At 42.5% G+C, this 27,979-nt stretch overlaps 6 protein-coding genes across 10 annotated transcripts; 4 read left to right on the forward strand and 2 right to left on the reverse strand.

The window, feature by feature from the left end:
* The first annotated feature begins 5,508 nt into the window (after positions 1–5,508).
* Positions 5,509–6,750, forward strand: Prbp (Prenyl-binding protein). 3 transcript variants are annotated; one of them, XR_013086823.1, is made up of 5 exons: positions 5,509–5,653; positions 5,810–5,872; positions 5,953–6,210; positions 6,282–6,482; positions 6,514–6,750. XR_013086823.1 is itself a non-coding variant. In XM_076823974.1 (4 exons), the coding sequence occupies exons 1-4, from the start codon at positions 5,613–5,615 to the stop codon at positions 6,361–6,363; spliced, it is 444 nt and encodes a 147-aa protein (XP_076680089.1). In that variant the 5' UTR covers positions 5,509–5,612; the 3' UTR covers positions 6,364–6,750. The 3 variants fall into 3 exon arrangements, 2 of the variants coding, with proteins under 2 accessions (XP_076680089.1, XP_076680090.1); XM_076823974.1 differs by having other exon boundaries at positions 6,282–6,750; XM_076823975.1 differs by having other exon boundaries at positions 5,533–5,643; positions 6,282–6,750.
* A 405-nt stretch (positions 6,751–7,155) lies between these two features.
* On the forward strand, positions 7,156–9,187 carry LOC143375150 (homeobox protein aristaless-like 3). Its single transcript, XM_076823965.1, has 3 exons — positions 7,156–7,509; positions 7,862–8,064; positions 8,144–9,187. Exons 1-3 carry the CDS (start codon positions 7,296–7,298, stop codon positions 8,483–8,485), a joined length of 759 nt encoding a protein of 252 aa, XP_076680080.1. The 5' UTR covers positions 7,156–7,295; the 3' UTR covers positions 8,486–9,187.
* On the reverse strand, positions 8,889–13,119 carry Cul2 (cullin 2). 2 transcript variants are annotated; one of them, XM_076823948.1, is made up of 8 exons: positions 12,675–13,119; positions 11,853–12,045; positions 11,270–11,768; positions 11,008–11,187; positions 10,707–10,925; positions 10,456–10,626; positions 9,420–10,370; positions 8,889–9,349 (listed from the first exon to the last, which is right to left on the reverse strand). In XM_076823948.1, the coding sequence occupies exons 2-8, from the start codon at positions 11,969–11,971 to the stop codon at positions 9,218–9,220; spliced, it is 2,271 nt and encodes a 756-aa protein (XP_076680063.1). In that variant the 5' UTR covers positions 11,972–12,045; positions 12,675–13,119; the 3' UTR covers positions 8,889–9,217. The 2 variants fall into 2 exon arrangements, with proteins under 2 accessions (XP_076680063.1, XP_076680064.1); XM_076823949.1 differs by lacking the exon at positions 12,675–13,119 and adding an exon at positions 12,435–12,657.
* Positions 13,120–13,526: 407 nt separating this feature from the next.
* Prosbeta3 (proteasome subunit beta type-3) lies at positions 13,527–14,725 on the forward strand. Its single transcript, XM_076823967.1, has 3 exons — positions 13,527–13,680; positions 13,916–14,481; positions 14,554–14,725. The coding sequence occupies exons 1-3, from the start codon at positions 13,678–13,680 to the stop codon at positions 14,600–14,602; spliced, it is 618 nt and encodes a 205-aa protein (XP_076680082.1). The 5' UTR covers positions 13,527–13,677; the 3' UTR covers positions 14,603–14,725.
* Positions 14,726–14,842: 117 nt separating this feature from the next.
* LOC143375151 (uncharacterized) lies at positions 14,843–15,784 on the forward strand. Its single transcript, XM_076823966.1, has 2 exons — positions 14,843–15,014; positions 15,099–15,784. Exons 1-2 carry the CDS (start codon positions 14,948–14,950, stop codon positions 15,743–15,745), a joined length of 714 nt encoding a protein of 237 aa, XP_076680081.1. The 5' UTR covers positions 14,843–14,947; the 3' UTR covers positions 15,746–15,784.
* A 47-nt stretch (positions 15,785–15,831) lies between these two features.
* Positions 15,832–27,895, reverse strand: LOC143375146 (facilitated trehalose transporter Tret1). Of its 2 annotated transcripts, none has more exons than XM_076823957.1 (3): positions 27,682–27,895; positions 18,233–18,546; positions 15,832–18,135 (listed from the first exon to the last, which is right to left on the reverse strand). In XM_076823957.1, exons 1-3 carry the CDS (start codon positions 27,735–27,737, stop codon positions 16,844–16,846), a joined length of 1,662 nt encoding a protein of 553 aa, XP_076680072.1. In that variant the 5' UTR covers positions 27,738–27,895; the 3' UTR covers positions 15,832–16,843. The 2 variants fall into 2 exon arrangements, with proteins under 2 accessions (XP_076680072.1, XP_076680073.1); XM_076823958.1 differs by lacking the exon at positions 27,682–27,895 and adding an exon at positions 23,886–24,462.
* Positions 27,896–27,979: the final 84 nt, after the last annotated feature.

The raw sequence follows: 27,979 nt of genomic DNA on the forward strand, positions 1-27,979 counted from the left end.
GGGCTTTGTAACAGGAGAACATGATGTCGAAAGAGGTGGCACTAAGTAATGTCTTCGGAGAGAGAATCGAGGATGCCTTCGAAGCTGAAATTCAGAATACCTCCTTTCGCTTCATGTTCTCCTGATACCTGGGCCAAAATCTGGCAAAAATTTTCAGAATGCACAAAATTGGGCTTTGTAACAGGAGAACATGATGTCGAAGGAGGTGGTACTAAGTAATGTCTTCGGAGAGAGAATCGAGGATGCCTTCGAAGCTGAAATTCAGAATACCTCTTTTCGCTTCATGTTCTCCTGATACCTGGGCCAAAATCTGGCAAAAATTTTCAGAATGCACAAAATTGGGCTTTGTAACAGGAGAACATGATGTCGAAAGAGGTGGCACTAAGTAATGTCTTCGGAGAGAGAATCGAGGATGCCTTCGAAGCTGAAATTCAGAATACCTCTCTCCGCTTCATGTTCTCCTGATACCTGGGCCAAAATCTGGCAAAAATTTTCAGAATGCACAAAATTGGGCTTTGTAACAGGAGAACATGATGTCGAAAGAGGTGGCACTAAGTAATGTCTTCGGAGAGAGAATCGAGGATGCCTTCGAAGCTGAAATTCAGAATACCTCCTTTCGCTTCATGTTCTCCTGATACCTGGGCCAAAATCTGGCAAAAATTTTCAGAATGCACAAAATTGGGCTTCGTAACAGGAGAACATGATGTCGAAAGAGGTGGCACTAAGTAATGTCTTCGGAGAGAGAATCGAGGATGCCTTCGAAGCTGAAATTCAGAATACCTCCTTTCGCTTCATGTTCTCCTGATACCTGGGCCAAAATCTGGCAAAAATTTTCAGAATGCACAAAATTGGGCTTTGTAACAGGAGAACATGATGTCGAAAGAGGTGGCACTAAGTAATGTCTTCGGAGAGAGAATCGAGGATGCCTTCGAAGCTGAAATTCAGAATACCTCTTTTCGCTTCATGTTCTCCTGATATCTGGGCCAAAATCTGGCAAAAATTTTCAGAATGCACAAAATTGGGCTTTGTAACAGGAGAACATGATGTCGAAAGAGGTGGCACTAAGTAATGTCTTCGGAGAGAGAATCGAGGATGCCTTCGAAGCTGAAATTCAGAATACCTCCTTTCGCTTCATGTTCTCCTGATACCTGGGCCAAAATCTGGCAAAAATTTTCAGAATGCACAAAATTGGGCTTCGTAACAGGAGAACATGATGTCGAAAGAGGTGGCACTAAGTAATGTCTTCGGAGAGAGAATCGAGGATGCCTTCGAAGCTGAAATTCAGAATACCTCCTTTCGCTTCATGTTCTCCTGATACCTGGGCCAAAATCTGGCAAAAATTTTCAGAATGCACAAAATTGGGCTTTGTAACAGGAGAACATGATGTCGAAAGAGGTGGCACTAAGTAATGTCTTCGGAGAGAGAATCGAGGATGCCTTCGAAGCTGAAATTCAGAATACCTCTCTCCGCTTCATGTTCTCCTGATACCTGGGCAAAATCTAGCAAAAATTTTCAGAATGCACAAAATTGGGCTTTGTAACAGGAGAACATGATGTCGAAAGAGGTGGCACTAAGTAATGTCTTCGGAGAGAGAATCGAGGATGCCTTCGAAGCTGAAATTCAGAATACCTCCTTTCGCTTCATGTTCTCCTGATACCTGGGCCAAAATCTGGCAAAAATTTTCAGAATGCACAAAATTGGGCTTTGTAACAGGAGAACATGATGTCGAAGGAGGTGGCACTAAGTAATGTCTTCGGAGAGAGAATCGAGGATGCCTTCGAAGCTGAAATTCAGAATACCTCTTTTCGCTTCATGTTCTCCTGATACCTGGGCCAAAATCTGGCAAAAATTTTCAGAATGCACAAAATTGGGCTTTGTAACAGGAGAACATGATGTCGAAAGAGGTGGCACTAAGTAATGTCTTCGGAGAGAGAATCGAGGATGCCTTCGAAGCTGAAATTCAGAATACCTCTCTCCGCTTCATGTTCTCCTGATACCTGGGCCAAAATCTGGCAAAAATTTTCAGAATGCACAAAATTGGGCTTTGTAACAGGAGAACATGATGTCGAAAGAGGTGGCACTAAGTAATGTCTTCGGAGAGAGAATCGAGGATGCCTTCGAAGCTGAAATTCAGAATACCTCCTTTCGCTTCATGTTCTCCTGATACCTGGGCCAAAATCTGGCAAAAATTTTCAGAATGCACAAAATTGGGCTTCGTAACAGGAGAACATGATGTCGAAAGAGGTGGCACTAAGTAATGTCTTCGGAGAGAGAATCGAGGATGCCTTCGAAGCTGAAATTCAGAATACCTCCTTTCGCTTCATGTTCTCCTGATACCTGGGCCAAAATCTGGCAAAAATTTTCAGAATGCACAAAATTGGGCTTTGTAACAGGAGAACATGATGTCGAAAGAGGTGGCACTAAGTAATGTCTTCGGAGAGAGAATCGAGGATGCCTTCGAAGCTGAAATTCAGAATACCTCTTTTCGCTTCATGTTCTCCTGATATCTGGGCCAAAATCTGGCAAAAATTTTCAGAATGCACAAAATTGGGCTTTGTAACAGGAGAACATGATGTCGAAAGAGGTGGCACTAAGTAATGTCTTCGGAGAGAGAATCGAGGATGCCTTCGAAGCTGAAATTCAGAATACCTCCTTTCGCTTCATGTTCTCCTGATACCTGGGCCAAAATCTGGCAAAAATTTTCAGAATGCACAAAATTGGGCTTCGTAACAGGAGAACATGATGTCGAAAGAGGTGGCACTAAGTAATGTCTTCGGAGAGAGAATCGAGGATGCCTTCGAAGCTGAAATTCAGAATACCTCCTTTCGCTTCATGTTCTCCTGATACCTGGGCCAAAATCTGGCAAAAATTTTCAGAATGCACAAAATTGGGCTTTGTAACAGGAGAACATGATGTCGAAAGAGGTGGCACTAAGTAATGTCTTCGGAGAGAGAATCGAGGATGCCTTCGAAGCTGAAATTCAGAATACCTCTTTTCGCTTCATGTTCTCCTGATATCTGGGCCAAAATCTGGCAAAAATTTTCAGAATGCACAAAATTGGGCTTTGTAACAGGAGAACATGATGTCGAAAGAGGTGGCACTAAGTAATGTCTTCGGAGAGAGAATCGAGGATGCCTTCGAAGCTGAAATTCAGAATACCTCTCTCCGCTTCATGTTCTCCTGATACCTGGGCCAAAATCTAGCAAAAATTTTCAGAATGCACAAAATTGGGCTTTGTAACAGGAGAACATGATGTCGAAAGAGGTGGCACTAAGTAATGTCTTCGGAGAGAGAATCGAGGATGCCTTCGAAGCTGAAATTCAGAATACCTCCTTTCGCTTCATGTTCTCCTGATACCTGGGCCAAAATCTGGCAAAAATTTTCAGAATGCACAAAATTGGGCTTTGTAACAGGAGAACATGACGTCGAAAGAGGTGGCACTAAGTAATGTCTTCGGAGAGAGAATCGAGGATGCCTTCGAAGCTGAAATTCAGAATACCTCCTTTCGCTTCATGTTCTCCTGATACCTGGGCCAAAATCTGGCAAAAATTTTCAGAATGCACAAAATTGGGCTTTGTAACAGGAGAACATGATGTCGAAAGAGGTGGCGCAAAGTAATGTCTCTGAAGAGAACTAGAAGCCTTGACCGAAAGTCGATAGAGTTTGAGAGTAGTGAATGGCATATTTAAAGTAGTGCTTTAATGCGAAGATTTTTAAAACCACTCTGCGTGGAAGGATCATTTTAGGTGTTCTTTTTAGCATGTCTTTTATATGTGATTTGGAATAGGAAGGAGTAAGTAGTGCTCGTTAAATAAAAAAACTCTTTTACCACTTAGCTGCAATTTATTCAAATAAGTGAAATGCAATACAATGAAATTTTACAAGTGTAACTGGGTAATTCGGCTGAAGCAGTATCTTGTGCAAATTTCATATCAATGAACACAGTCGAAAGTGCAGCCGGTTCAACGTCTTTTATGTAAAAATTCCTTACCTGTAAAGCAGAAATATACACGATTAATAATCGCTCTAATTACAGTATGTGAGATTAGTTACATCGCATCGGTACACTCTAAACTCTAAACATGTCACACATATACAAGCACGCACACACGCACAGCATTTCAACAGATTTCAGAGTAGGTAGTTGCGGAATTGGCCGCTACTCGTGTCGCACCCAATGTTACTAACTGAGTCTAAAATAAGATTACAGTGCTACGAGTGGTAGGAATTAATATTAAATCTTACCAAAAACAAAATCTAAAACGACTAATTTCAATCAACATGTTGCATAATAAAATTATTCCCTTTACTAATATATTTTCATACGTGACAAAATGTTGCAACGTTTCTCCCATTTTCAATAATAGACAAGTCATGTTACTAAAAATATTTTTCTTCTTACAGGTTTTAACTTCGGAATATTTCGTCGGAATGATGGAAACCTTGATAATAATCACAAGAAAATAGTGACTTTATATACCTTATACTTTATTGTAACACTGTAAAGGCCTTTTATGCAAATATATTGAAAGAAACTTGAAACAAACTGTATTATTATTCAGAAATACCTTTTACATATTCCTATCCAAATTTCAAATATCTATGGTATTTCCTTAAGAATACCATAGATTTCCTTTGTTAATAAGTCGATATTGAAGAAAATTTTGCAACTATTGCCCATGGAATACTATTCAGAAATTACAAGCTTCGAGTCTTTCAAAAGCATCACATTAACCTAGAACTGTTTAAAGGCCCATGAAAAGCGTAGCTCTTGTTCGCTACTTTAAGGCGATGCCTTCGAAGCTGAAATTTAGTATACCTCTTTCCACTTCATGTTCTCCTGATATATTGGCCAAAATCTGTACATCGATGGCTTACAATTAGTGCACACATATTGTATGTCCACTTTTAGCGTTTTTGAGAAAAATAGGTTCAAACATTAAATGGTACTTTATAATTACATAAATACTTTTTGCATTATTGTAATATAGGTATCACTGAAAGTATGTAATTAGTAGTATAAGTTAGAAAGTTAAAAAATAGACATACAATATGTGTGCACTAAGCCATCCCAATATATTTGAGTGCCTTTTTTATATTATTTGTTAATAGCCAACGGTTATATGGACAGGAACATTAAAAGAATTGAAGTATCATAAAATAGTAATAAACCCCGTAAACATTGTGTTTCATAATTATTCCAGTTCAGAATTCGTTCATGAAATCCGCTACTGAAAATGCGCAGGCTGGATGCGCGTGATTATTATGTGGTCGGCTCCTCGAAGTGATAGAAAATATAACCTAAGTATATGGTATATGACAACAAATGTTTAGTGGCCATTTCGTTCTTTTACGAAACATTTGTGAACTTTTTATCATCCTTTCAAAATATTATTATTACGTCACAACAGTATTTTTAGGAAATCGGGTATAGCAATTAGGTTATATTTTCTGTCACTTCGAGGAGCCGACCACATAATAATCACTGTAATACCGACCTGCCGAATCGGCCAGGTCACGTGACGTGTCTACCCCCTTAAGTAGAGGGAAATCGATAGTTTCTTAGTCGATTGTAAAGCCAATTACTGAATTACCACTGTTTAAAATAAATTATGCCTCCTCGTGGCGAAGACATATTAAAAGGTTTCCAAGTGTATCCTTTTTTCGGCTGACAAAAGATATATTCCTTGCGAGTAAATCGTAAGCAGATGACAGTTTGAAGGTTAATGTAAACCGTCGCAATTAATCTTATTCATCTCGTAATCCTAATTCACGTACACGTATTTCCCTTGACAGTTATTCGTTGCAGGAATTGGATGAATTTACGGGACGCTGACAGTGGTAAAATATTGTGGCAGGGTAATGAGGATTTGTAAGTGAACATAACCTCTGTCTAAGCGGTAACACGAATAGTGTGTTTTATAATTGGCCGATCGAACGATTTGTTCACAGATCTGTGCCTGACGTGGAGCACGAAGCAAGAGTACCAAAAAAGATTTTGAAATGCCGTGCAGTGTCTCGGGAGATTAATTTTAGTTCAGCGGAGCCAATGGAAAGATTTAGGTTAGAACAGAAGGTGCTGTTTAAAGGCCGCTGCCTGGAGGAATGGTTTTTCGAGTTCGGTTTTGTTATACCTAACAGTACAAATACATGGCAAAGTTTAATTCAAGCCGCACCAGAAAGTCAAATGATGCCTGCTAATATCTTGAAGTATGTGCATACCATTTATTAACTTTCAATTTGCAACTCTTTATAATTAATTCTTCCATATTTCTAAACAGCGGCAACGTCGTGATAGAGACGAAATTTTTCGACGACGATCTACTGGTCTCTACCAGCAAAGTCCGTCTTTTCTATGTCTAATAGTATCCATTTTATACTGATGATACAATGTGGGTCCAACTACTGTGTGTGTTATCACACTCTCTTGGGATGGAATACTAAAGACGATAGTAACTTCAAAGTTCATATTGAACGTTTTACTTTACAATGCACCTACTGTGATACGCGCACGTGCTGAATGTATTTTCTCACAAGATTCTCTTGAAACTGGAATAAGCAATGTCAGCACCCTTTCAGTTTTAAAAGAAAAAAGCCTAATGAAAATTTACTGCGGTAATGCTTCAACTGCAAGATGTGCACTGTTAATGCACAATGCGTCTTTATTTATTAAGTATGAATGTGTGTAATAAATTTTGTACATATTGTAATACACAACACTTGATCTAATAAAGAGATATGTGTAAAAGACTCGTGTTTTAAATTACGCGTTCTAAAATCTTCTTCAGTTTCATTTTCCTTGTTTACTGTAAGAAGACCTGGGGTTTCTATATCTCTAAGACCGAGCCGTGCCCTCCTACGTTGATACCAAAAAATCGGACCGCGAATCGGCGAATGCCAAATCCTCGTAAAGACATAACGAGCGCACGAGGGAAAGAAAAAGGAAGCTAGATATACATTTTCTCCACTGTACATCCGTGCTATTGATTCGTGGTGTACAAGCAATACATTTTTGTGGCTTCATTGCCCCTCTTGAGGGAGTTCATGTTGAATATACTCCTATCCCCTACCCTGTCTGCATCACACAGGTGTAAGGAAAAAAAGGAGGAAAAGAGAAAAGAAATAGCGGAGTTGCGGAGCCACTGTGGTATCCACACGGACTTCTCTCTATCTGGTAGTGATTCAATTACCATTAGCCTACCCTTCATCGGTCTACCGTTCGTTTAGTGTACGCAAGTGTCTAATTAATCAATTAAAAAAAACGACTATCACCGAGAGGGACCAGCTACCGCGGTATGGATTTGAAGGAGGAAGACGAAGGCGGAATCGAAAGTGGCAGGCAGCTGTTTTTGGTAGGGGCGCCGCGTGATCCTCTGGTATCAGCTGGGGCGATCGTCGCTTCTGCTGGGGCACCAGACGAAATCAACCCCGGAGGAGATCTACAGTCGACTGCTCTGGCTGGTCTGATAGGCGCGCAATCTTCCTCGGTTTGCTTTCCTACAAAATTCTGTAAGTGCACCCTGCCACCCCAGACCTGATTTAATTAACTGCCACTCTCTTCTACCTGTCGGCCCGTAAGTTGGGGCAGTCCTCAATTAAATTATTGCTAAATGCATTAAGCGAATCGGCAGCCCTTGTTTTAAATAGAGTTAGTGGTAATCAGTTTAACAGTTATGAACCGTTTTACCCACGTGTGAATCCAACGCGATTAAGTGCGATCGAGGTAGTGCGCGTATCCGCGAATCACCCTCCGGAAACTCTCTCTTCGCTGTAGTTTAATCGCTGATCGAGCAAGCCCCGCGCGCTGACCGATCGTGCGATCACTGCCACTGATCAGATTGTGTCCGGTGCGTTTTCATAGCCTACGATTTCTCGCCAAGCCCGGGGAGCGAGGACAGGCAATCGTCGGGAGTCGGTAAACGAAAGCAGCGCAGATACCGCACCACCTTCACCAACTTCCAGTTGGAGGAATTGGAGAGAGCCTTTCAGAAGACACACTATCCTGATGTATTCTTTCGAGAGGAGCTTGCTCTGCGTATCCAACTGACAGAAGCCAGGGTGCAGGTAACAAACTCTGTACGCTCTGTCATTCAAAAAGATGCGATCGATGAGGCTTATAGATCCGAGTGGTCATTGTTTCTAGGTGTGGTTTCAAAACAGAAGGGCAAAGTGGCGGAAGCAGGAGAAACAGTGTAAAGTAACCACTCACTTGACCTCGCATCTGTCCCCATCCGACTGTCAGGAAGTGCAACCACAGCAGCAGCAGCATCAACAGCAATCGGATCATTTGCTGCTGGAACCACCATTGGGCAGCCCACCGCCTATATATCTTGGAATGGAGTGGGCAGGTTTCTCTCCGTACAGCAACACAGCCACTGCATCACCCCTTGTGGTCAACAATATGAACAAGCCACTCGAGTCGGAGGCGGATGACAATCCATTGCTGGACCCAGAGCTGTTGCAACTGAAAACTCCACGTTCCTAATAACACCAATTCGAGCCTATACCATAGCGTAGCACGTGAATAATACTCCTCTCACCATATTATGCAATACTTTTAAAAGGTAAACTACCTAGTGCAAATGATTCTTTGCGATCACTAGAAACTTATCATATACCGTCGTGCAATATGTTGCCAGTTCCTGCTGGTGTATCGTAAGTGATTTAAAAACGTGGGACCAAAGACTTATAATGGATAACGAGGCAAAAAAATTGAAACTCCAAGTATCTTCGATTATTGTTATGTAGATTTTGTAAGGATATAAATATAAATTTATTCTTGCGGGTTCAATGAATCCCAGCTGTAAGCAATTGTAGTTGTACGTTACAAATGGAAATTAAATTTCTACTTATCCCTGGGAAACCACCGACGAGAGATTGTCCCAACATAAAATAGTAATGTCAGCTTTATTCGGTGTGCATACATATATTACAGATCGTCAAATCAACTAAGTTTATTAATTGGTTGATTTAGAAGCAAGTAAGCAATTCGGAATGCTCCCTCTGATCCTTCGAACAAGAGAGACACTCGGCTGAGAGAGTACTAGCGTTAAATAAGACTATCCCTTGCGTGGAAAGATATTCGGTGAAAGGAAACCTTACACCGGCCGAACGTTTTGTCCAAAGTTGTTAATAACGAATTGTGCTTGCGTCACGAACGATCAAGGAGCATCCCGAATGAAATAAATTAACGATGGTGACAGATGGTACAATTGAATCATGCGACGTACGAATACTCATCTGCATTATTCGGCGCACGTTCGATATACTGCTTATCTATGAGAGATTCGATACACTTTTTGATCATACCGATTGAGGGTGCAAATGTAAACTTAGATTGACTTAGTACCTGCAACAAGAATATTAACAATACAGATCAGCCGCGTCGTTTTAAACCGGACAGCGAAATAAAATCTTACCTCTTGTACGAGTTGATTGTGTCTGAGAACCTTGCGACTCTTCATAATACGGACAATAGCTGCTTGCAGGTACAATTTTCTGTCGTCGGCAACGCTGCGATGAGTCGCTTCTGTATCGTGATTCTCGTGCGGCATATCCCGTTGCAGAGCGCCGGATATGCGGAATTTCGTTCTCTTGTTCGAGTAATTGAAATTAAGCGACAGTGTCGTGTCCTGCTTCAGCTCCCCTTCCGTCGACTTCTTCAAAACTTTACAATCTACCAGGCTGGTGGCATGCTTGACCAATTGGTCGTGCGACAGGCGCAACGACGCGGCGGCCTCGCGGCATTGTATCGAATTGCAATGTTCGAAAAGTAGCAAAAGCGCCATTTGGTAAGTTTGCACGGTGACCAAATAAGGCTTCTTCAAGTAATTAAACTTGAGCTCCCCTTGGCAAAGGTGATGCAACCAAGTGAGCTTCCGCCCGCTGAATTGCGCGTGGTAGAACGTTTCGAAAGCCTGTATGGACTTTTCTAATTGCTGGGGAATATGGAACGGACCGGATGACGATGGCAGACCCAGCGGCCAGGCGCCAGCCTGCAACACGTACACTACGAAACCTATGCCTAATTGATTTTCCCTACCTCCTTCTCGCAAACTGGTAGCAAACTTGGCATTCAAGTCCGTCGACACCGACATGTCGGTGAACATTCGATGAAGTTTGTTCGTGAACTCGTAGCCGCAGGCTTGTTTTAAACGATCGATCATCAGCTCCTCGGCGTCCATCGATTGCGATTGCGACTGCTGTTGTATCAAACGCTTGGCGAGCATACGCGCGTAGAACTTTTGAAAGACGTCCTTGTCGTCGACATATTTGAACACGGTGATGCAGCGCCCCAATTTCTCTTCCACTTCTGCCTCCGACGCGGCCTTGGCGTATCTTTTCAGCAGCGAGTTGCAGTACTTAGCTAGCTAAATCGAATATGTTACAGATAACAAAATTTTCATTAACCGTCGTAGAAACCGACTTGCCGGTAGCGACTAGCAAGTTATTTACCAGTTCCGGTGCTCTGGCCGGTTGCCGCGGCACAGGCTTATGATTCACGACAGCCGAACAAGCTTTATCGAGAGCAGTCACGAAGGCTTGGTCGTTTTTGAACACATCTTTGATCAATTCGGAATATTTGTGATGCACATCCAGCATGCTTTCCACAAATTGCGTGTGTACCTGTTATCACACGATTATGGAGTATTGTATCATTTCTAGGGAATAAGATATTTTAGGCGCATCGCTTCCCGTTTCCTTACATTGTCACCTTGTAAAGATCCGATTGCCTGCATTCCTTGTTGAGTTATGTGTTGCGTAAGCTTTTGTACAAGCGGAGCCAGACCCGAAGGTATTGGCATTAACAAAGGATATAAGAGACTTAAATTCCTTCTATGTTCATTTTCTATCATAATTTCTGCTTCCGTATGAAGCCAAGCCACGTGCGTGGCTATCATCTTCTCTTCGCAGCACTGTCTCACCTGCAAAACATTACTCTCAGACAACCGACTACTACTTTAAATTAATTCACTTCTCGCGTAAAGCGTAAGAGAAAGGCCATACTTTAGGTACAGAGCTCGAATGAAGGAACTTATGAGCGCGCAGCTCCTCTTGGACCAGTTGCGATGTAACTTTCTCCATGTAATGCGTTATATCAGATTTCAAGCGCAGCTCCACCGCCTGTTTCATATAAAACTCCCCGCTAGCTTCTAGAAAAGGTGTTTCAAAAATTTCTTGATACATCTAAAACGAGATAAACTGTATGAAGTAGTTTTGCAACGAGCACGTATATTAAACAAAAAGATAACGTAACGTGAATAATTACATCCAGATCTCCTAGTAATTTATACTTTCCGACGCAAACGAAGCTCTGTATCACGCCACAAACAACTTCTGTACTCGCTATCTCAGCTTTACCGACTCTGTCCGCGTGAATGCTTTCCAGCAGCTGGGAAACTAATTGCTTTTTCAACGGTATGATCATTCTTTTCTTCCAGATATCTAAGCCAAGTTCCCCTATCTCCATCTGTTCCTGACAATCGTCAGTCATAGTGGAAAATGTGCCGTAGATAAGTTCCGCATCCGAAACCTTCTGTTTCTGAATGTGCTGTTGATTTAGATATAGGTATAGGCAATGCAAATAATTAATACCCTGCGAATACTCTGTCCAGGCACGGTGGTATGCCTGGAGCCAACCAGATTCACCTTGGGCGCAAACTGACATTAACAATTGGAAGACGTGATTATCTAGAAACTTTTTCGTCTCGTTATACAATTTATCTGTGAATGGTTCTGGATATGCCACGCACAAGGAATACACATCGCTAGAAGAAAATATGAACGATGTATTCGGAGTTACCACCTGTCCGCTTATAAAACAGCTGCGATCAAAGGAATTCACGAGGTACCTGAATCTATCGTTCCATGTGGCGCGTGGAACATTGGACAATGTTATTACACACTTGACGGTCTCTTCCAATACATTCCATGTTTCTTGAAAGTTGACGTGTTTTGGTTTCAGTGACATCCTTTTATGCGATCGAGGAAACACCGAGGTATCAAATGTATAAATTCTATAATATAATCAGCAAACTTGTAAACCTGCAAGAAATAACCTCTGTGACAATCGTTCGGCTTTAATTCATCTCTGGTAATAAAGCAAAATGCGGGAATGATAAGAGCATCATTGGAAGCAAGGTAACAGTCAGCAGACTGAACAACATTAAAAGCCGAGCACCTAAAATATATTCCAAGAATAATCGTTGCGCTATATACAGAGACTCGGTGGTTGCAATGGTTTGTTCATGCGTTTTCCACATCGGTGGTTTAAAAATAACATTAAAAGTAAAATACGTCGCGGGCGTATTTCCATTTCATGGCCGTCCCGAATTTCTTTCCATTCGGACGCCTCTTACGGAACTTATTCTTCTTGGAATATATTTGCCAGCGCGAGTGGATTCAACTGATCAGCACTCAAAATAGAGTCGCACGTTTTAATCGAACGATAGAGATCGTTCGTTAATCGTCGCTGAACGTGAACCGGGAACGATCATCTTTTGGTCGGTACCGCCGTGAGCTGCGATTTATTCCCACGATTGCAATTAAATAGGTTCGAACGGGAGGTATCGATGCGACCTGTCCAACCAACTACAAGTCGCACGTGTAAACGCGTATTACAGGCTACAGCTGACCGCTGCACCATCCAGATGGTCATGACCGAAACCACTAACCAAAAACTCGTAGAAAGAACGGCCTGTGTATTCTCAGAGATACGATGGCTTATCGATTGTAATCTCCGTTAAGACGTGTCCCTCTGCTACGCTTGTTCTCCGTATTTCGTTCGAATCATTCCCTGTCGCAAGATACATGACATTTGCAATGACTCGTCTTGATCGAACACATTTTCTCTCTCTATCCGTCTCTCTTGTCCCTTTCCCTTCCTCTCGTTCTCACTTCACCTGCCACTTTTTAAGGGTCGTTCGTTCCACTGGCGAATGATAACGCGCTTGCCTTGCGATACGCGCGTACACGGACTCTATCCCGTTCTATGTAACGATCAACGAATTAAACATGGGACCCCGAACTGCACCGAACTGCCTCGAAATTCTCAATAACATCACAGAGCCATCTTTTTCCCCTTTGCTCTTGACTCTTCCTGGGCTCGTGGAGGGGGTGATAGGACAGATCCGACCAGAGAACCAGTTCTCTCGCGAGATACTCCATATTGTTTTTTATGTCAACTCGAATTAAATGGCAATGCGCTCCATTTCATTGATTGCATCGCCTTTTCAGGCATTCCCAGGTACGCTGAATGGTTTTGCTCAATGAATATGGTAGATTTATGCTAAACCTGGAAATTGTATAAGCTTCCTAGGAAATAGCGAGTTTAATGAAAATATCTACCTGAAAATACGCGAGGTGATGCTGATTTTCCCGCCTATCCCTAACATGTATAATAATAATTATCCTTCGAAATTGTACTAATCAAATTAAAAATGAATTGTATATGAAAGTTGGGATATAATATTTTGTACGCAATACTGTGATAATAAAAGGTTCACGCGCATTATTGTACACGTTGTTAGATTAGATTATTTACCGCAGAGCTTTACGCTGGCAGGGGAACTCAACTTCTATGCATTACATACTTCGTGATCGTGATTCGCGTTCTACGGTGTAGTTTAAACTGTGCCGCTGGTTAATTATTGATAGATTTGATAAAATCTCTTAAAGATGGTAAGTATTCTTCTGTTAAATGCTAATACTTCCAGTAATCTTCGGTGACGTTTAAAAATTTTCATCGCTATTGAATTTGCGCGACTTTAAAGTACTATAAAGATAAGGGGAGGTTATGTTACTGTCAAATACACTGATGACACTGCACGTTTCGTAAATTAACAGAAAACAACTGATATTACTCTTACGGGCGAGCCGTCCTCATGATTTAAAAGTTACTTCTTTTCTATTCCAGAGTATTTTAGCGTACAATGGAGGAGCTATTATAGCAATGAAAGGGAAAAATTGCGTGGCAATAGCCGCCGATCGCAGATTCGGTATACAAGCGCAAGCGATAACGGTGAATTTCCAAAAGATTTTCGAAATGGGGCCACACCTGTACGTCAGCCTTCCCGGCCTAGCCACCGATACCCAAACAGTCATGGAAAGGCTAAGGTTTCGAGTGAACCTCTACGAGCTGAAAGAGAGTAGAAAGATCCATCCCAAGACTTTCGCGTCAATGGTTTCGAATTTATTATACGAGAGAAGATTCGGGCCTTACTTCGTAGAGCCCATCGTGGCTGGTTTGGATCCTGTTACTTACGAACCGTTCCTTTGTAACATGGACTTAATCGGATGCATAAGTCAGCCTGGAAACTTTGTAGTCGGTGGAACTTGCAGCGAACAGCTTTACGGAATGTGTGAATCACTGTACGAAGAGGACATGGAACCAGATGATCTCTTTGAGACGATCAGTCAGGCTTTAGTAAACGCGTGCGATAGAGATGCGATATCAGGTTGGGGAGCCCTTGTTCACGTAATGTAAGTTGCTTAATTTCCCATCTCTCCCCGCTTTCGTTTGTTTCAAAGCTAACAATTAACTTTCAATTGCAGAGAGAAAGACAAAGTTACAACAAGAACTGTGAAAACACGAATGGATTAAACTATCCGCCAGACACATGTTTACATTATGTATAAATTTATATTCTGGAAGCACCTATTCAACAGACATATATTCTGTTCAAATAAATTAATAATTTTCAATAAATGGAATGGAAAAGTTTAATGTTTATCTATTCATTGCCCCATCCCGAAAGAACCTAAAACGAATAAACGTCGCGACCATTTGAATAATTCTTCCGTATGTTGGCAATAGTAATTCGAGCTGTTCAGTTTCTAAAAGATTTCAGGTTATGTTTCCCTAGCCTATACTTGTGCGATATTGAGCTCGGTTCGCGTCAGGTTTTACGGGCTTTAGAATGATACTTTGCACAAATATATTTAGAAAATGATTACCACAATGGCTCTTAATAGATTGTGCGCAGGATTTCGGCAAATAACAATATGTCGACAAAGTATGTATAATATCTACTTCTTTAAATAATCTACTAACAGAAACATAACCTGATTTATTTACGTGATTTCGTTCGTCGTTTCAGGGAATATTGTTGGAAGGTATTGTTCGTCTTATCAATCAAGAGGTGAAAACGATGCTTTGCCTTCGTTTTTTTCTAAGAGCGTAGTGAGTACAACGTACCCCGAAACACGCATTAAATTTGCACCGAGAACGCTCGACATCGATTTCGGAAATCTCGATAATGCGCCGAAGAGGAACATAATCGAAACACCATTTAAGAATATACCATCGATGGAGGAGCCTCTGAAACGGCGCCCTATCCAGCATGATCTACCGTTAGAGGATAGGTCGGTGCAGCTTCCTCCAACCGAAAATACCATAGAGAAGCTGGCAACGCGTATGATCGTAATTCGGCGGCAGAAGATGAAGAAGCACAAGAGAAAGAAGATGCGTAAAAGATTGCAATTCGTCATGGCGAAGATAAGACAGAAACGTAACACAATCAGGGAGAATGCATTTCAAGCAGAATTAATCGCGAAGATTAAGGAAGCGGAGATGTTCGACGCAAAGTCGTACGTGAATGAGAAGCTCGCTCTGCTGCAGAAAGAATTCATACCACGGTCGTACATGGGTGAAATACTACCGCAAAGTATGATAAAGCACTTTCTGGAGGAGAGGAAGGCAGCCAAGGAGAGAAGACGTAATAAATTTCGTTTGAAACTTGATTAGATGTATATATTGGATAAATAAACGTTCGTTATTCTAAGAGTCCTCTGTTTCAATTCAACAGCATTTGTATCAAGCTACACGAGAGATGTAGTCAAAAATGTTTAATTTAAACTTATAAAACACTGTTTACACTTTTACAGTGTAAATACATGCGCCCACATTATCAGACCATGTTTTTACAAATGTTGCTTGTACGTTTATTTATTAATTACGCCTTGTCTTTTAATCACTTATGTACTATTGCGAGATGAGAAGAAGGAGGACTACCCACAAGCTGAAATGCCACAGGGGCAAGGGGAATCGCCCGCTCGCTCCACCTTATCCCCTCCAAGGAGTCCTGCTTTTCGGTTCTTAGCGGGTGTCCATATCCGCGAATTGTTGCGATTGATTTCGTTTGCGTTCTTCGTCACGGGACGAACTGTGTTGGAGGGGATACGTTGACGCGAGCGGGCGATTCCCCTTGCCCCTGTGACATTTCAGCTTGGTGGTAGTCTTGCTTCTTTTCATCTCGCAATAGTACAAATGTTATAATACTACGATACAATAAATAGCACCTTTCATTTTCTTGTGCGTGTCGAGAAACATGTAAGGCACAACTGTCCGTTCCCGACGAACCTAGTATATAGTCGCAAGTAATATATGTAGAATCTTTGAATAGCATGTAATATATTTTACAAAAATATACCGCGTCGCTAGCGCCTTCTTTGAGAGACATACGCGATGCATTTAAACTATGTAGTCTTTAGTCAATAAATATGTATCATCGCGAAGATTAAAATTATCCTACCTAAAAATGGGAAAACAATAATCAGAGTATCGATAGTGAAGTCTTAATATCGTGCAACTGACTTTAATCGATCCCCGAAGTCTCTTGATTATATATTATCAGCTCTACCGTTCGTCATAAAACCAAATTAGAAACGCCGTTTCTCTTACTGCGTTAAAGGCCTCATAAAAAATATATAAATCCATCTGAATGATTGATATTGAAACGCGGTAATTAAATTTCTTTCGCCACTGTTCGATGGAAGACAAAATCCTGCCTATCCGCGTCAGGAATATTAAAAAGCCTATCTCACGGCGATATTAAGAGCTGCCTCAGGGTAACACCTGCCCCTTCTTTACCTCTAACACCTTTGGTTTGTTCCTACTAATAGGACTAGTCCTTAAGTTACTATCCCTGCCGGAGAAGTAGTCCTCTATCTCCTGCAGCGTTTTGCCTTTAGTCTCGGGGAGGCATAAGTAAAAGTATATCGTGCCGAACAAGGATATACAACCGTAAAGTATGAAAGTACCATGCCGAGTAAGTGCGCTAGCCAAGAATGGATAGGTTTTAACTACCATAAATATGAACGAGTGGGCTGCCATGGTAGTCAAGCCGCCGATAATGCCGCGTACTTGTACCGGGTACACCTCTCCTATCATCACCCACGGGATAACCAGGAAGCCAAGAGTGCACGTTATAGTGTAGGAAAATATGCACATAACAGGGAACCAAGTGGCGACGATCGGCGAGTTGTTCAAAGTCCAGTAATCTTTCAGCCACATATAGCCCCCCAAACCCATCATGGAGAACCCACAGCCTACGGAGGAGACCATCGTCAAAGGCCTCCTTCCGCACCTTCTGCACAGGATGCAAGCCACGATGGTGGACGCCAATCTCACCACGCCGAGGATCACCGCGGCTAAGTACTTGTTTAACGTCGCCCCTGAGTCTTTGAATATTTCCACGGCGTAGAACGTTATAACGTTGGTGCCGGACCACTGGTAGATCAGGAAGTACAAAAACAACAGCGCGAACGGCCTCACAGCGTTCGGTTTCAAAAGAGCGCCGACGATCTCGCGGAATCCCGTTAGACGCTTGATATTGTTCCGATTAGAGAAATTGATAAGCGTCTCCATTTCTTGATTGACGTTGTAAGTGCTGCCGCGGAACTGCTGCAGGGCCTTCCGCGCTTTTTCCGGCCTGCTGCGGGATATTAGGTACGAAGGCGTCTCGGGGAAGAAGAACATTAGCAGCAGAGCGGCGAGGGGCAGGATCCCGCTGATCGCTGCGCAGACGTTCCAGCTGACCATGCTTCCCAGGGCATACTCGATCAGAACGCCTGTGCTGACGCCGATACTCGCGAAGGCGGTCAGCATCCCCCTGAGGTGCGGCTGAGTCACCTCCCCGGTGTAAACGCGAGCCGGGGCGCCCACCATGCCCGATCCAAGTCCCACGAAAAATCGCCCGGCGTATATCATGCGGATATCGGTTGCGCACGCGATCAATATCCACCCGAGCAGCGCTGGGATCTCTGTGATAATCAGGGATCTCTTTCGGCCAAGGACGTCCATCATGTAGCCGGACATTAGACACCCGATTGGAGTACCGATGGAGGACATGCTAGCTGCGGATAGAATAGAGAATGTTATCTCCTCTTAGAAATATATCACCTCTTTACAGATACGTAGTTTAGTCGAGGAATGTTCCATAAGTTTCGTTACCTATCCACGACTCCTCTGAAGATCCCTCGGTTATGGGGATGGTACTGTTCGGTTCCTGCAGCTGCGGCAGCGCGATAGCGGAGAAGCCAAATGTCATGCCCGTGTTAATAGTTCCTAGTTGCGCGACCACCGCCGCGAGGACTTGTTTCACCACACTGCCGGTAACATTTTCACCGCTCTCCGGGTCATTGTGCGCGCTGTTCGACGATTCTCCGGATTTCTCGTCCTCCAGCTCGGCGGGTGATTGGATCTTTGGAAGTACTGTCGAATCCACCAGAGAGGATTTCTCGGAATTCTGTATGTCCCCATTGTGTCTGCAACAAATCATTTAGACCGTATGAAAATATGCCCCTAAGAAGTTACCCGATTTTTTTTCAAACTGTGCAGGTTTGTAGAGGACCTCGACAGAAGTAAAAAATCAAACGAAAAATTGCCCGACAGGTACTTCTATCGAGGTCCTCTACAAACCTGCACAGTTTCAAAGTAATCGGAAACTTCGGGTAACCGAACTTCCCCTGTAAGCGGGAAATTAAAAAATTCGCCTTCTTCACACGAGTAAAATTGACAAAAGCAAATGAGCCGAACTCAGTTTTTTTTTTTTTTTAAATTCATCGCGAAAGTAGAAGGGACAGTGTTTCGCACCCGTCCATAGTGTTTATCTCGCCAGCTAGGAGATAATTATTTTTACGCAACGTAGATAAAGAGGAACCTGTTTGAAATCATATACAAATGTTTTTCTTTGAAAGAGCCTACAGTGTCAAGAGGACAAAAATTTACGGCCCAGAGACAGGTTTATCAACGCAGCAGGCTCTCTGTGGAGTATAATTATATAAATGTTTCGTACAGCCTGAAAATTTCGCTCCAATTTGACTCCGCTAAAATAAAAAGCTTCACCTAAATCCTGAGCATCCGTATTCCTCCTGCACTTAAGACGGGGCAATTTACTGTTTGATAGATTGTTCCCTGTTTATCATTATTACTCAAGAAACACGTGAAATCCTGTTTCTTTTCTTTCCGATATGTTAATGCATCGCAGTGGCCATAATTCAAGTTAATTGAGTGAAAAGTAATCTACGGAGCAGCATAATTAACGTCATATTTAGCGTCCTTTTTCCTTATTCGAACAAAGAATGGGGGAGGATCGTTAATAATGTTTACCCTAATAATTATCAGCGGCGTAATATTAATAAAAAATACTTAAGGTGATCCAGGACGATTTCCACGATTCATGAACTCGCATAAAAGACAGGGCAGATGTGATTACGGCCGTGGAGCCGAGAGATAGACAAGAATTGACATAAAGAAGTTTATCGGTAGAAAGGACTTGTTCTTTGTCAGACGAGTTGCGGAGCTTTGCGGAAAAACATAACGAAATATTTATCTATTAAGAGCAGATTGCAAAAAATTATTAGATCACTCTCGCGTTTAAAATAATACCTATGCGTAGAAAAGGCGACCACTGTCAAGAACAATAGTCGCGCGTGCATTTCCAGTGATGAATCACGTTCTACACGCGTGGACTTCTGTATCGCTCTTCCGCTCTGACTTTTTAACGCGGCGAAACGCCGCGTGACAAAAAGCGTGCACGGATCGTTTCGAGAACCGCGTGAAATTATAATACGCAACTTTCTTTGCGCTACGCAGTTACTTCTCTCGCTTGAACGAACGTAGTGCACCGCTCTGTCTGGAGAGTCTGTGGACTTTAAATAATACCAATAGAAATCTGTGGTCACTCGACTGAATATTATAAGTAAACTTAGTAAACACATCGACGATGCTTAATAGGCCGCGAGCAACGCGATGATGTAACCGTCAACTCTACAAAACGATAAATATCGTCGGTGACATTGCGTTCGGCCCGTATGCAGATTTCTCATTAATAAAACACGTGCTGGATTGTGGTACAGTCAACGTTCGATTCCGCATTCGTACAGGCGTAATTGGCGAATCAGTTTGGAGCTAAGAGGCGCGTCGAATAAACCGCCTTACCAAATTATTAGTGGAAACAGAAGCTGCTTGAAATATTAAGGGTATGAAGCATTTCTTCTTCAATTAATTGCAAAGAAATCAATTGATGCCGAGACTTAAGCTTTAAAGAAGTATGTTTTTTTAGTCGAAAATGTGCATTATAGATGACGCTACAGATGAATTAGTAAAGGGGCTTTTTAAAAATGTTCCTTTTGTTTTATAGCGATAACTCAAAAACGCAGGTTTCAATCGAGTCAAATCAAATTCGAGCATGTTAAATTGAAGTTAATAAAAACTCTTCTTCTTTGTGAAAAGAAACTAAAACCTCATCTTTCTCCACCGAAAAAGGCACTTTTTTAAAAAAAAATCCCCATTCCTCAACTATCATTTTCATAATTTTGCTTGTTTTATAGGTTCAATGCAGAACCAAAGGTATTCTAAAGTAGATTCTACAAGCAGGTCGCTGAATTTCGTTTCGTTTCGTCAAAATCATTGAAAAGAAAAGAGACTTTTTTGTCAAAACGACAAGAACGACTGCTCAGTAGCCCGAAGAATGCATTTTAACTGTTTGAAAAAGCGACGCAGTTGGGAAGCTCGTTGATCCGCATCGTTACGATTTACCTCGAAATCCTACCAGCGGCCATGGCCGTGATGGAAACACCGGTTCCCGTAAGATCACCGAAGTTAAACATCACGGGGCGGCGTACTGGGGAAAGATGGGTGACCATCACCTGTCTCCCGGTGCGTCGCTGCTGCTGGGACCCGAAGGAGAGAGGAGGGAAGAAGGAAAAATTGACTATCGTTCGTTGGGCAATATAAGCGAAATGCTTGAAACGCCATCCTGTGTGTTAGAAACACACAGGAAAACAAAAAATACAAATACAAAATACAAATACCTCGAAATCCAAAATAAATCGCACGCGCGGGAAGGGCAATAAAATTCATCCGATGGGAACTCTGTGGCTGTCAGAGACTTGTTTAAAGTCCCGTTTATGATTTGCAACGCGTTTTATACGTTTCCTCAGGCGAGGTCTATAAAAATATCTTATTTTACAATCATCTTGCATCTGTGTCCTTCTCTGTACTTATGTCACAGTTGCGCCTAAGCTCGTCCGTCCAGTTTTAATAAACGTCTATGCGTAAGAACGGAGTCGCGCTTGACCGTCTTCTTCCCTATGGATTGCTGTTGCCGTTCACGTGCACTCGACCGAGAGATTCACGAATTTTGGCACTCTCCAACCGAATTATTTTCGTCCACGTGTTGCAGGGAAGGGTTCAAGTGTGTACAGAGTACACGCTCCGCGCGAATACACCCCCCGAGCACGATCGTCCCCGACCGTGATATATTAATATCCCCAATTACATCACACAGGTTTGACAACGGAAAAGTGAAACACGTGGCGAGTAAGCCCGGAAACAACGAGATGCGAACAACTCTCTACTCTTCGCGTTAGGTGTTACAAGATCCAAATACGTATTTGTAGTCAATGGCGCACGCAGATAGGGGGCCAAGGGGCCCCATCACCCCTTAAAGAACAAGGGGCTTTGTAAAAAGAAAAGAAAACTGGATTTTACTGTTTAAATAAATTTCTATATTCACCTAACGAATTTTGTTGAATTTGCAGTAAAAATATTTGTATCCCTTCAACTCGGCTCCCCCCACCCCCAAGATTAAATTCTGAGCGCGCCACTGTTCGTAGTCATATTGATTCTAAGTGGAGGAGATGTATTCCCGATGTATTGTCTAATATTATTATCTTCGTTGTTGGAATCTGGGGCATTTTTAATAAATCCTCACAACTGCCGACCGACAATTCGAAAAGGGATTTCTGGAGTGGAATTCGCACCCCCGGGGCCACTTCTTTTCAAGATTACCACCGTACCATACCATATTGTAGTAATTTTAATTAATTCTTAGTTTCATGTTCTTAAGGTTAAGAACTCGCCTTTACTCTAATTTTAATATCTCTATATTTATTATATCTTCCAAGAATTATATCTTTTAAAGAGTAATAAATAATAATAATAATAAACCATACTTCTGGAGACATAGAATATCTTTAGGTCTTCGTGGGCAGAAAGTAAAATTGTCGTTTCGTCAGTTATTTAATACAAATGCACCCCCTGTGCAAATGGTTGCATGGGGGAAGGTAGCCCCCTGCGATCGAGAAATTGGCCTCGTGTGTCCAGTGGAATAAGCTGTCACCTGTCCGTTCATCAATGATGCTACTCGAGTGCGCATATTAATAGATTAATTACGTCGAGTCTCGGTAAATAGATGGCTGTTATCAGTTTGCAAGGTGTAAATCACAAGGATTTGGTCGGTCAGAAATAGTTGCCGCGTTTCATTTATAGAAGACAGGATTCTGCGAGCGCGTTCAAGGGACAATATAAATTTTGGCCGTTTCGAGTGAATAAAGTAAATTTATGTAATTTTTCTGCAAAATTTCTAACGCCAATCAGCGACAAGGGTGAATTTTGATATTGGCCCTTCCCTCGAACAGAAAGGGAATTAACCCAACCGCGAAAAAGAACATTTACGTAATCTGAAACTATTGCATCGTCGTATTAAAAAAAAAAACAACGTTCGTCGTTCATCAGCTCTCACCAACAGCGCACGAGTTTAAAAACCGAGCCACGGGAGAACGCAATTAAATTTGCTCGACTGTTATTTCGCTTCTCTATCGCTCGCAGAACAGCATTAATTCAACTGGCCTGTCGAAATCTTTAATAAGGACGGCATTCATGATTCTCGGTCAATTACATCTTCGAGGGCTTCTTTGGTTACAATGCACAGGAATGCAATCAACTTAGCATTGTTATTTGACTTCCACTTTATTTATATCCCTGGACTTCGCGAGGCTGGCCCAACGTGATCAATACTCGAGGAAAAAGGATCGATCTGACGTTGAAGATAAGGAAGATGTTTACTCGTGTGTAAAGTCGGACGTAAAAATAATAGAAAGATCTATTATAGTTGCAGATAAGAGACGCACACATGTTTCCCAGATTTTGCATAAAAAAGGACGCTGTTGCCAGTGCCTTGGCCATTACAAGGAAAAATAACCGATCAGATAAAGTAGCCTACCTCGCACTGAAATGGTTTGCCAAAGAAAATAACATAGGGTACACAGTCGCGCAAAGCCACTGTGTATGGCGACCATTGGTAGCTTCACCTTCTAGCAGAAACACTGACAACTTCAAACTGGTGCGCATCCACCGAAGCACGCAACGATTTCTCCTAATATATACAAAGAAATCGTCGAAAACTTATTTTCACGTTTTCACATGGAGGATATTATACGATCCATCAAAGTGTCCTACGTAAAAAGGCACTTGCAGTCTACGACCACTCAGATTAGATTACAAAGCGAATTGAAAACAAACCGTTAACATTCTATTCGTCGTGCCACAGAGGTTAAGTTCAAGCATGAAAAACGAATTCAATTTTCTCATCGTTACCCGAAAATTGCGGTTAGCTTAAACCAATAGAGTTTCATTTAAATCTACATTAAAGTCTGACTAAACGCGTTACCTAACATCGCTGTTCCCAATTTCACTTTCAAATGAAATTCACTGAGCACTGTCGCAGACCACGTGCGACCGTAAAACCAGAGCAACGTGCTCGCAAACACAGGGAGGGGAACGAAGGGACACGGGGGGGACATGCGTTTTATGTACTTACTCTGCCACAGTGTTCGTCATATCGATCTCCCGTCGTTGCTTCCCTCGAAGCGATCGTTTCGGAATAAAATATGTAGGGTTACGACGCCTATGTATATATCACAGTCAGTCGGATCACAATGTTACAATCACTACGGGGCAATTAGCGGGTTTCATCTCTTTCCCTTCTCTCCTCCTGTCGATTCCTTTGTTTTCGGTTATCTTTGTCGCTCTACTTTCGCCCTCCGTCTCTCCCGCTCTTTCCTCCAACGTCGCAATTACGAGCTGCTTTCCGTAGCCGCGGCCTTCCCTTTAGAGAAACCCTTCGTTCGCCAAATCGGGCGTTTTGTTTCGTCGAACCCAACGGACGTCTTCTTCCATGGACAACGAATTTCCACTGATCGTCCCCTTCTTCTTTTCCCTTGCTCTCGGCGCGGTGTCCTCTTGGAACCGAAGGTGCTTCGTCGACGGGGATCAACGGATACTGGGGCTTCGGGAGGAATCGCGATTAAATGGAAACGCGGAGAGACACGAGGCACGTAGGCAGATGGAAACGAAGAATGTTTACATACGTTCCGTCGTGGCGCGCGCGGACTGAATGTACTCGTGACAACAGCCGGCGAACATTTATATATGTGGTAGCGGCGGTTGCCGCGCTGACCCGCGCGATAGTCGGCGAGGGGGAGGGGGGGAGCGCGCGAATTTTGTTGACCCGCGCCTGCGCCCTCCGAACAGCCGCGCTTTTGCGAAAAATATCATTTAAATTAGCGCGCTTTGGTGGCTAAATGAATTTTAATCGTTCTATACAATTAAGAGAGTGATTATTTAAAGTTTACAGGAACGTTATTCCGACCTCTTCTATACCTCTAGCTACGTGAATTGTATATCAGTTTGTTGGAAGTAACGGAAATCTAAAGTGGTATCTATGAATTTGTCCATGTAATTTAATTCCTGAGGGGGGGTGCTTGTTTAAGGTAAAACACTGTTATTTTCCGCTGCGTTTTTAAACGTCCACTGTTTTAAAGTAATCTGGGAAGCAGCGGTCGAGTGAGGCCATTTAATGGGATTTGTTGAACGCGAAAGTGTGATCGTGTAACTGTACTGAGGAATGATATTAAATCACGCGACATCGCGGGAACGAGCGCCGCACCGTTGCTGATCTCATTTTAAATCGAGAACACATAGGGCGTACCGTCGCGTAATCTACATTCGAATCGATAAGAACAATCACGAGGATTTGATCATTTGTTTATCTGAGAAAAATAATGTCGTATCGCCGAGCGGCTCTGCCAGGCTCGTGACTGAATTTGTCACGATTGTTGCTCGTGAAACCTGATATTGACTAGAGGCCGGCCTCCCTCATGTGACTATGAATGCGCCAAACGAGATAAAGCGTACGCGCGGTACTTAAACCGAAAGAAAAGAGTGCTCTCGAAGCTCCCGCGCGAGATCTTTTCGTTCGACAAAACGGGACGTAAATGAAGTTAAAATAAATTAAGCGCCGCACTTTGCGACTTACAGCTTCCCAGTTGCCAACGTACCTTTGTACACTGGCTGGCTCAATGGGAATTCGGTGAAAAATAGCCGAGTTGATAAAAGGGGTGCCTTTATTCTGGAACGCTAATAAATCATGCAACGGCTACGATGGTACAGCGAGATCGATACTTTATCGCGTGCAGGATCGACTGGAAAAATATCGCAGAAGGTAGGAAAGTAACAAGCACGCACAAAAGTACTCCGCTGAAATTTATCTCGGGCATAAAAGCTGTTTCGGAGGTTAAATTATTCGAAAAGAGAAGTGGATCTTCCTGGAGGAGATTTCTTGGCGGAGAAACTCCTTATCGTGGATGGCTTCGTTCATTTGCGTACGACGATGAATCACCCGCGCAATGAAACGACGAAACAGTAACATCTGACCAGACCGGACCAGATAACCCCCCTGCAACAGTCCGTTTAGGCGAATTATGCACACAGTTTAATCATCGGGGGTATGACGCTTCCGCGGCCAAACGAATCGTCACAGTTTCGCTGCGAGTTAATTCTTTTTGTGGAGATAACGATGCCTGCGGGGTTCCGAGCGTTCGAGGAAAAGCAGAATTCACTTCTCGGGATATTTATATTCGAAAAGACAACGTCAACATTTCCGACAAATCGCAGATAAGGGATCGCGGGTACAGAAGCTCGAAAGCAGAACAAGATAGTTCCAGAACTCGGAAAGATCCAGAATCCTTGTCGCACCGATGCGGCGACGCAAATTGCTACCCCAATAAAAGAGAACGTTGCGTAGACGTTTATCGGCGATCATTAATGGATTACATTAAGCGCGATTAATTTTTCCGCGAGGTAAACACGGAGCACACGAATGGCACGTGCACGCAATTAAAGATATATCTGCTATAGTACGCTGCTCGGCTCTATATTTTGTCGAATGCATTAAGGGGGTATACCCGTTTAAACCATCGGAAAATGTGTACAATTTGTGGAATTTTTTACAAGTCAACGGCTTGATGAAGATTTCCCGTTTTTTTACTATCTTTACATAGTATTATCAGCTACTTAAAGAAAAAGTTTCAGTTGAAAAACTATTGTTTTTCGGAAGTTATGCATACATAGCCGAAAGTCTCTCGGTTTTAGACGGCTAAACGGTGGGCCTAAAAACTCGCGCTACGTTCAACCAATTCACTCCCAATTTTTCATGCAGGAGTGCAATAAGATTCCACATCGTCCAACGAGAGCTCTTTTTATTTCGTATCCCTGTTTATTATTTATAAAGAAAAAAAGGTGGCCCTGTCTCTTAGAAAAATGTAACTTTACCTTTGATCTCTCACCATTTCTTTATTTTTCAAAATTTTAAAAATCTGCCCCGTTGGACGATAGCTATTGACATACTTTATAAGAAGATTTTATTGTTTTTGATTTCAGACACGACACACAGCTGTTTTCAGGGCTACCGTTTAGCCATCTAAAATCGAGAGACTTTCGGATACGTGCGCATAACTTCCGAAACACAATAGTTTTTTAACTGAAACTTTTTTCTTAAGTAGTTCGTAATACTATGTAAAGATAGTAAAAAAGCGGGAAATTTTCATCCAGCCGTTGACTTGTAAAAAAATCCACAAAGTGCACACATTTTCCGAGGGTTCAAACGGGTATACCCCCTTAATTGAAAGTAAATGCCCAAGAAAGGGCACCTACAATCTTCTTAAAAACCATGCAAGAAGTAAATAAGACAGAAATTTGAATATACATAATTTACATACAACTTTAGAAAACTTATTAACGGGGGCAAATTTTTTTACGACAAAAGTCACTTTCTTCTAACTAATAATTGCTAATTTAAAACAAGATGGTACGCTATTTACTTCGCACGAATTTCGTTTAACTTTTCGCGTGACCGATCGGAACAAAATTACTGTCCAGTAGTATACCTGGAGAACTGCGTTGTTTGTTTGGACGTCCCCTGCGGATTCTATCAATGCGCCCAAAATTGCAATTACAGTAAAAGTACCTTAAACCACAATACCCGTTGTCGACTGGCTCGTCTGCCGGAGAAGCGGCAAACAGAACGATTACACTGTCAAGTAAGACGAACAGAATTCCCCGCAATATCGAAACTCAGGTAACCAGAAAATCGGCCACCGTTCAACGCATTCACTCGCAAAAGAAGAATCTTCGAAACGAGCAACACTGTTCGTCGACGCAGCCTGTCTTCAGCCCTATCGGATTAATTTCGCGGCAGTTTTTCGCTGCGCACAGAGGAGGCCGCACGTTTTAGGCGAGAGGTGGGACGCGATACGAACACTATCGGACGTACTTACACGTAGATGTCGTCGCTCCCGCTGGGGAAGGTCTGGTAATTGCGGTTCCTGGACATGTCTGGCGAAGGACTGAACACATTCGCGTTTTGTTGCGGTCGATTAAATTATTCTGTGGGGGTTTATCGGGGCTTGGTGTCACGAGTCGGCCCGTATCAAGCCCGCAGTCATGCGCTTCTTACGTCTTGTGCGTCTTGTTTTGTTTAATTTCGCTTATTTCCACCACCCTCTCTTCCGCGGCGCGCGATCCACGCGCCCAAGCGCGAAAAGGAGCGGCCGCCCTGGCTCCTAACCTTTCCCA

Source organism: Andrena cerasifolii, chromosome 12 (assembly GCF_050908995.1).
Source record: "Andrena cerasifolii isolate SP2316 chromosome 12, iyAndCera1_principal, whole genome shotgun sequence".
In the NCBI taxonomy this organism is placed as follows: domain Eukaryota; kingdom Metazoa; phylum Arthropoda; class Insecta; order Hymenoptera; family Andrenidae; genus Andrena; species Andrena cerasifolii.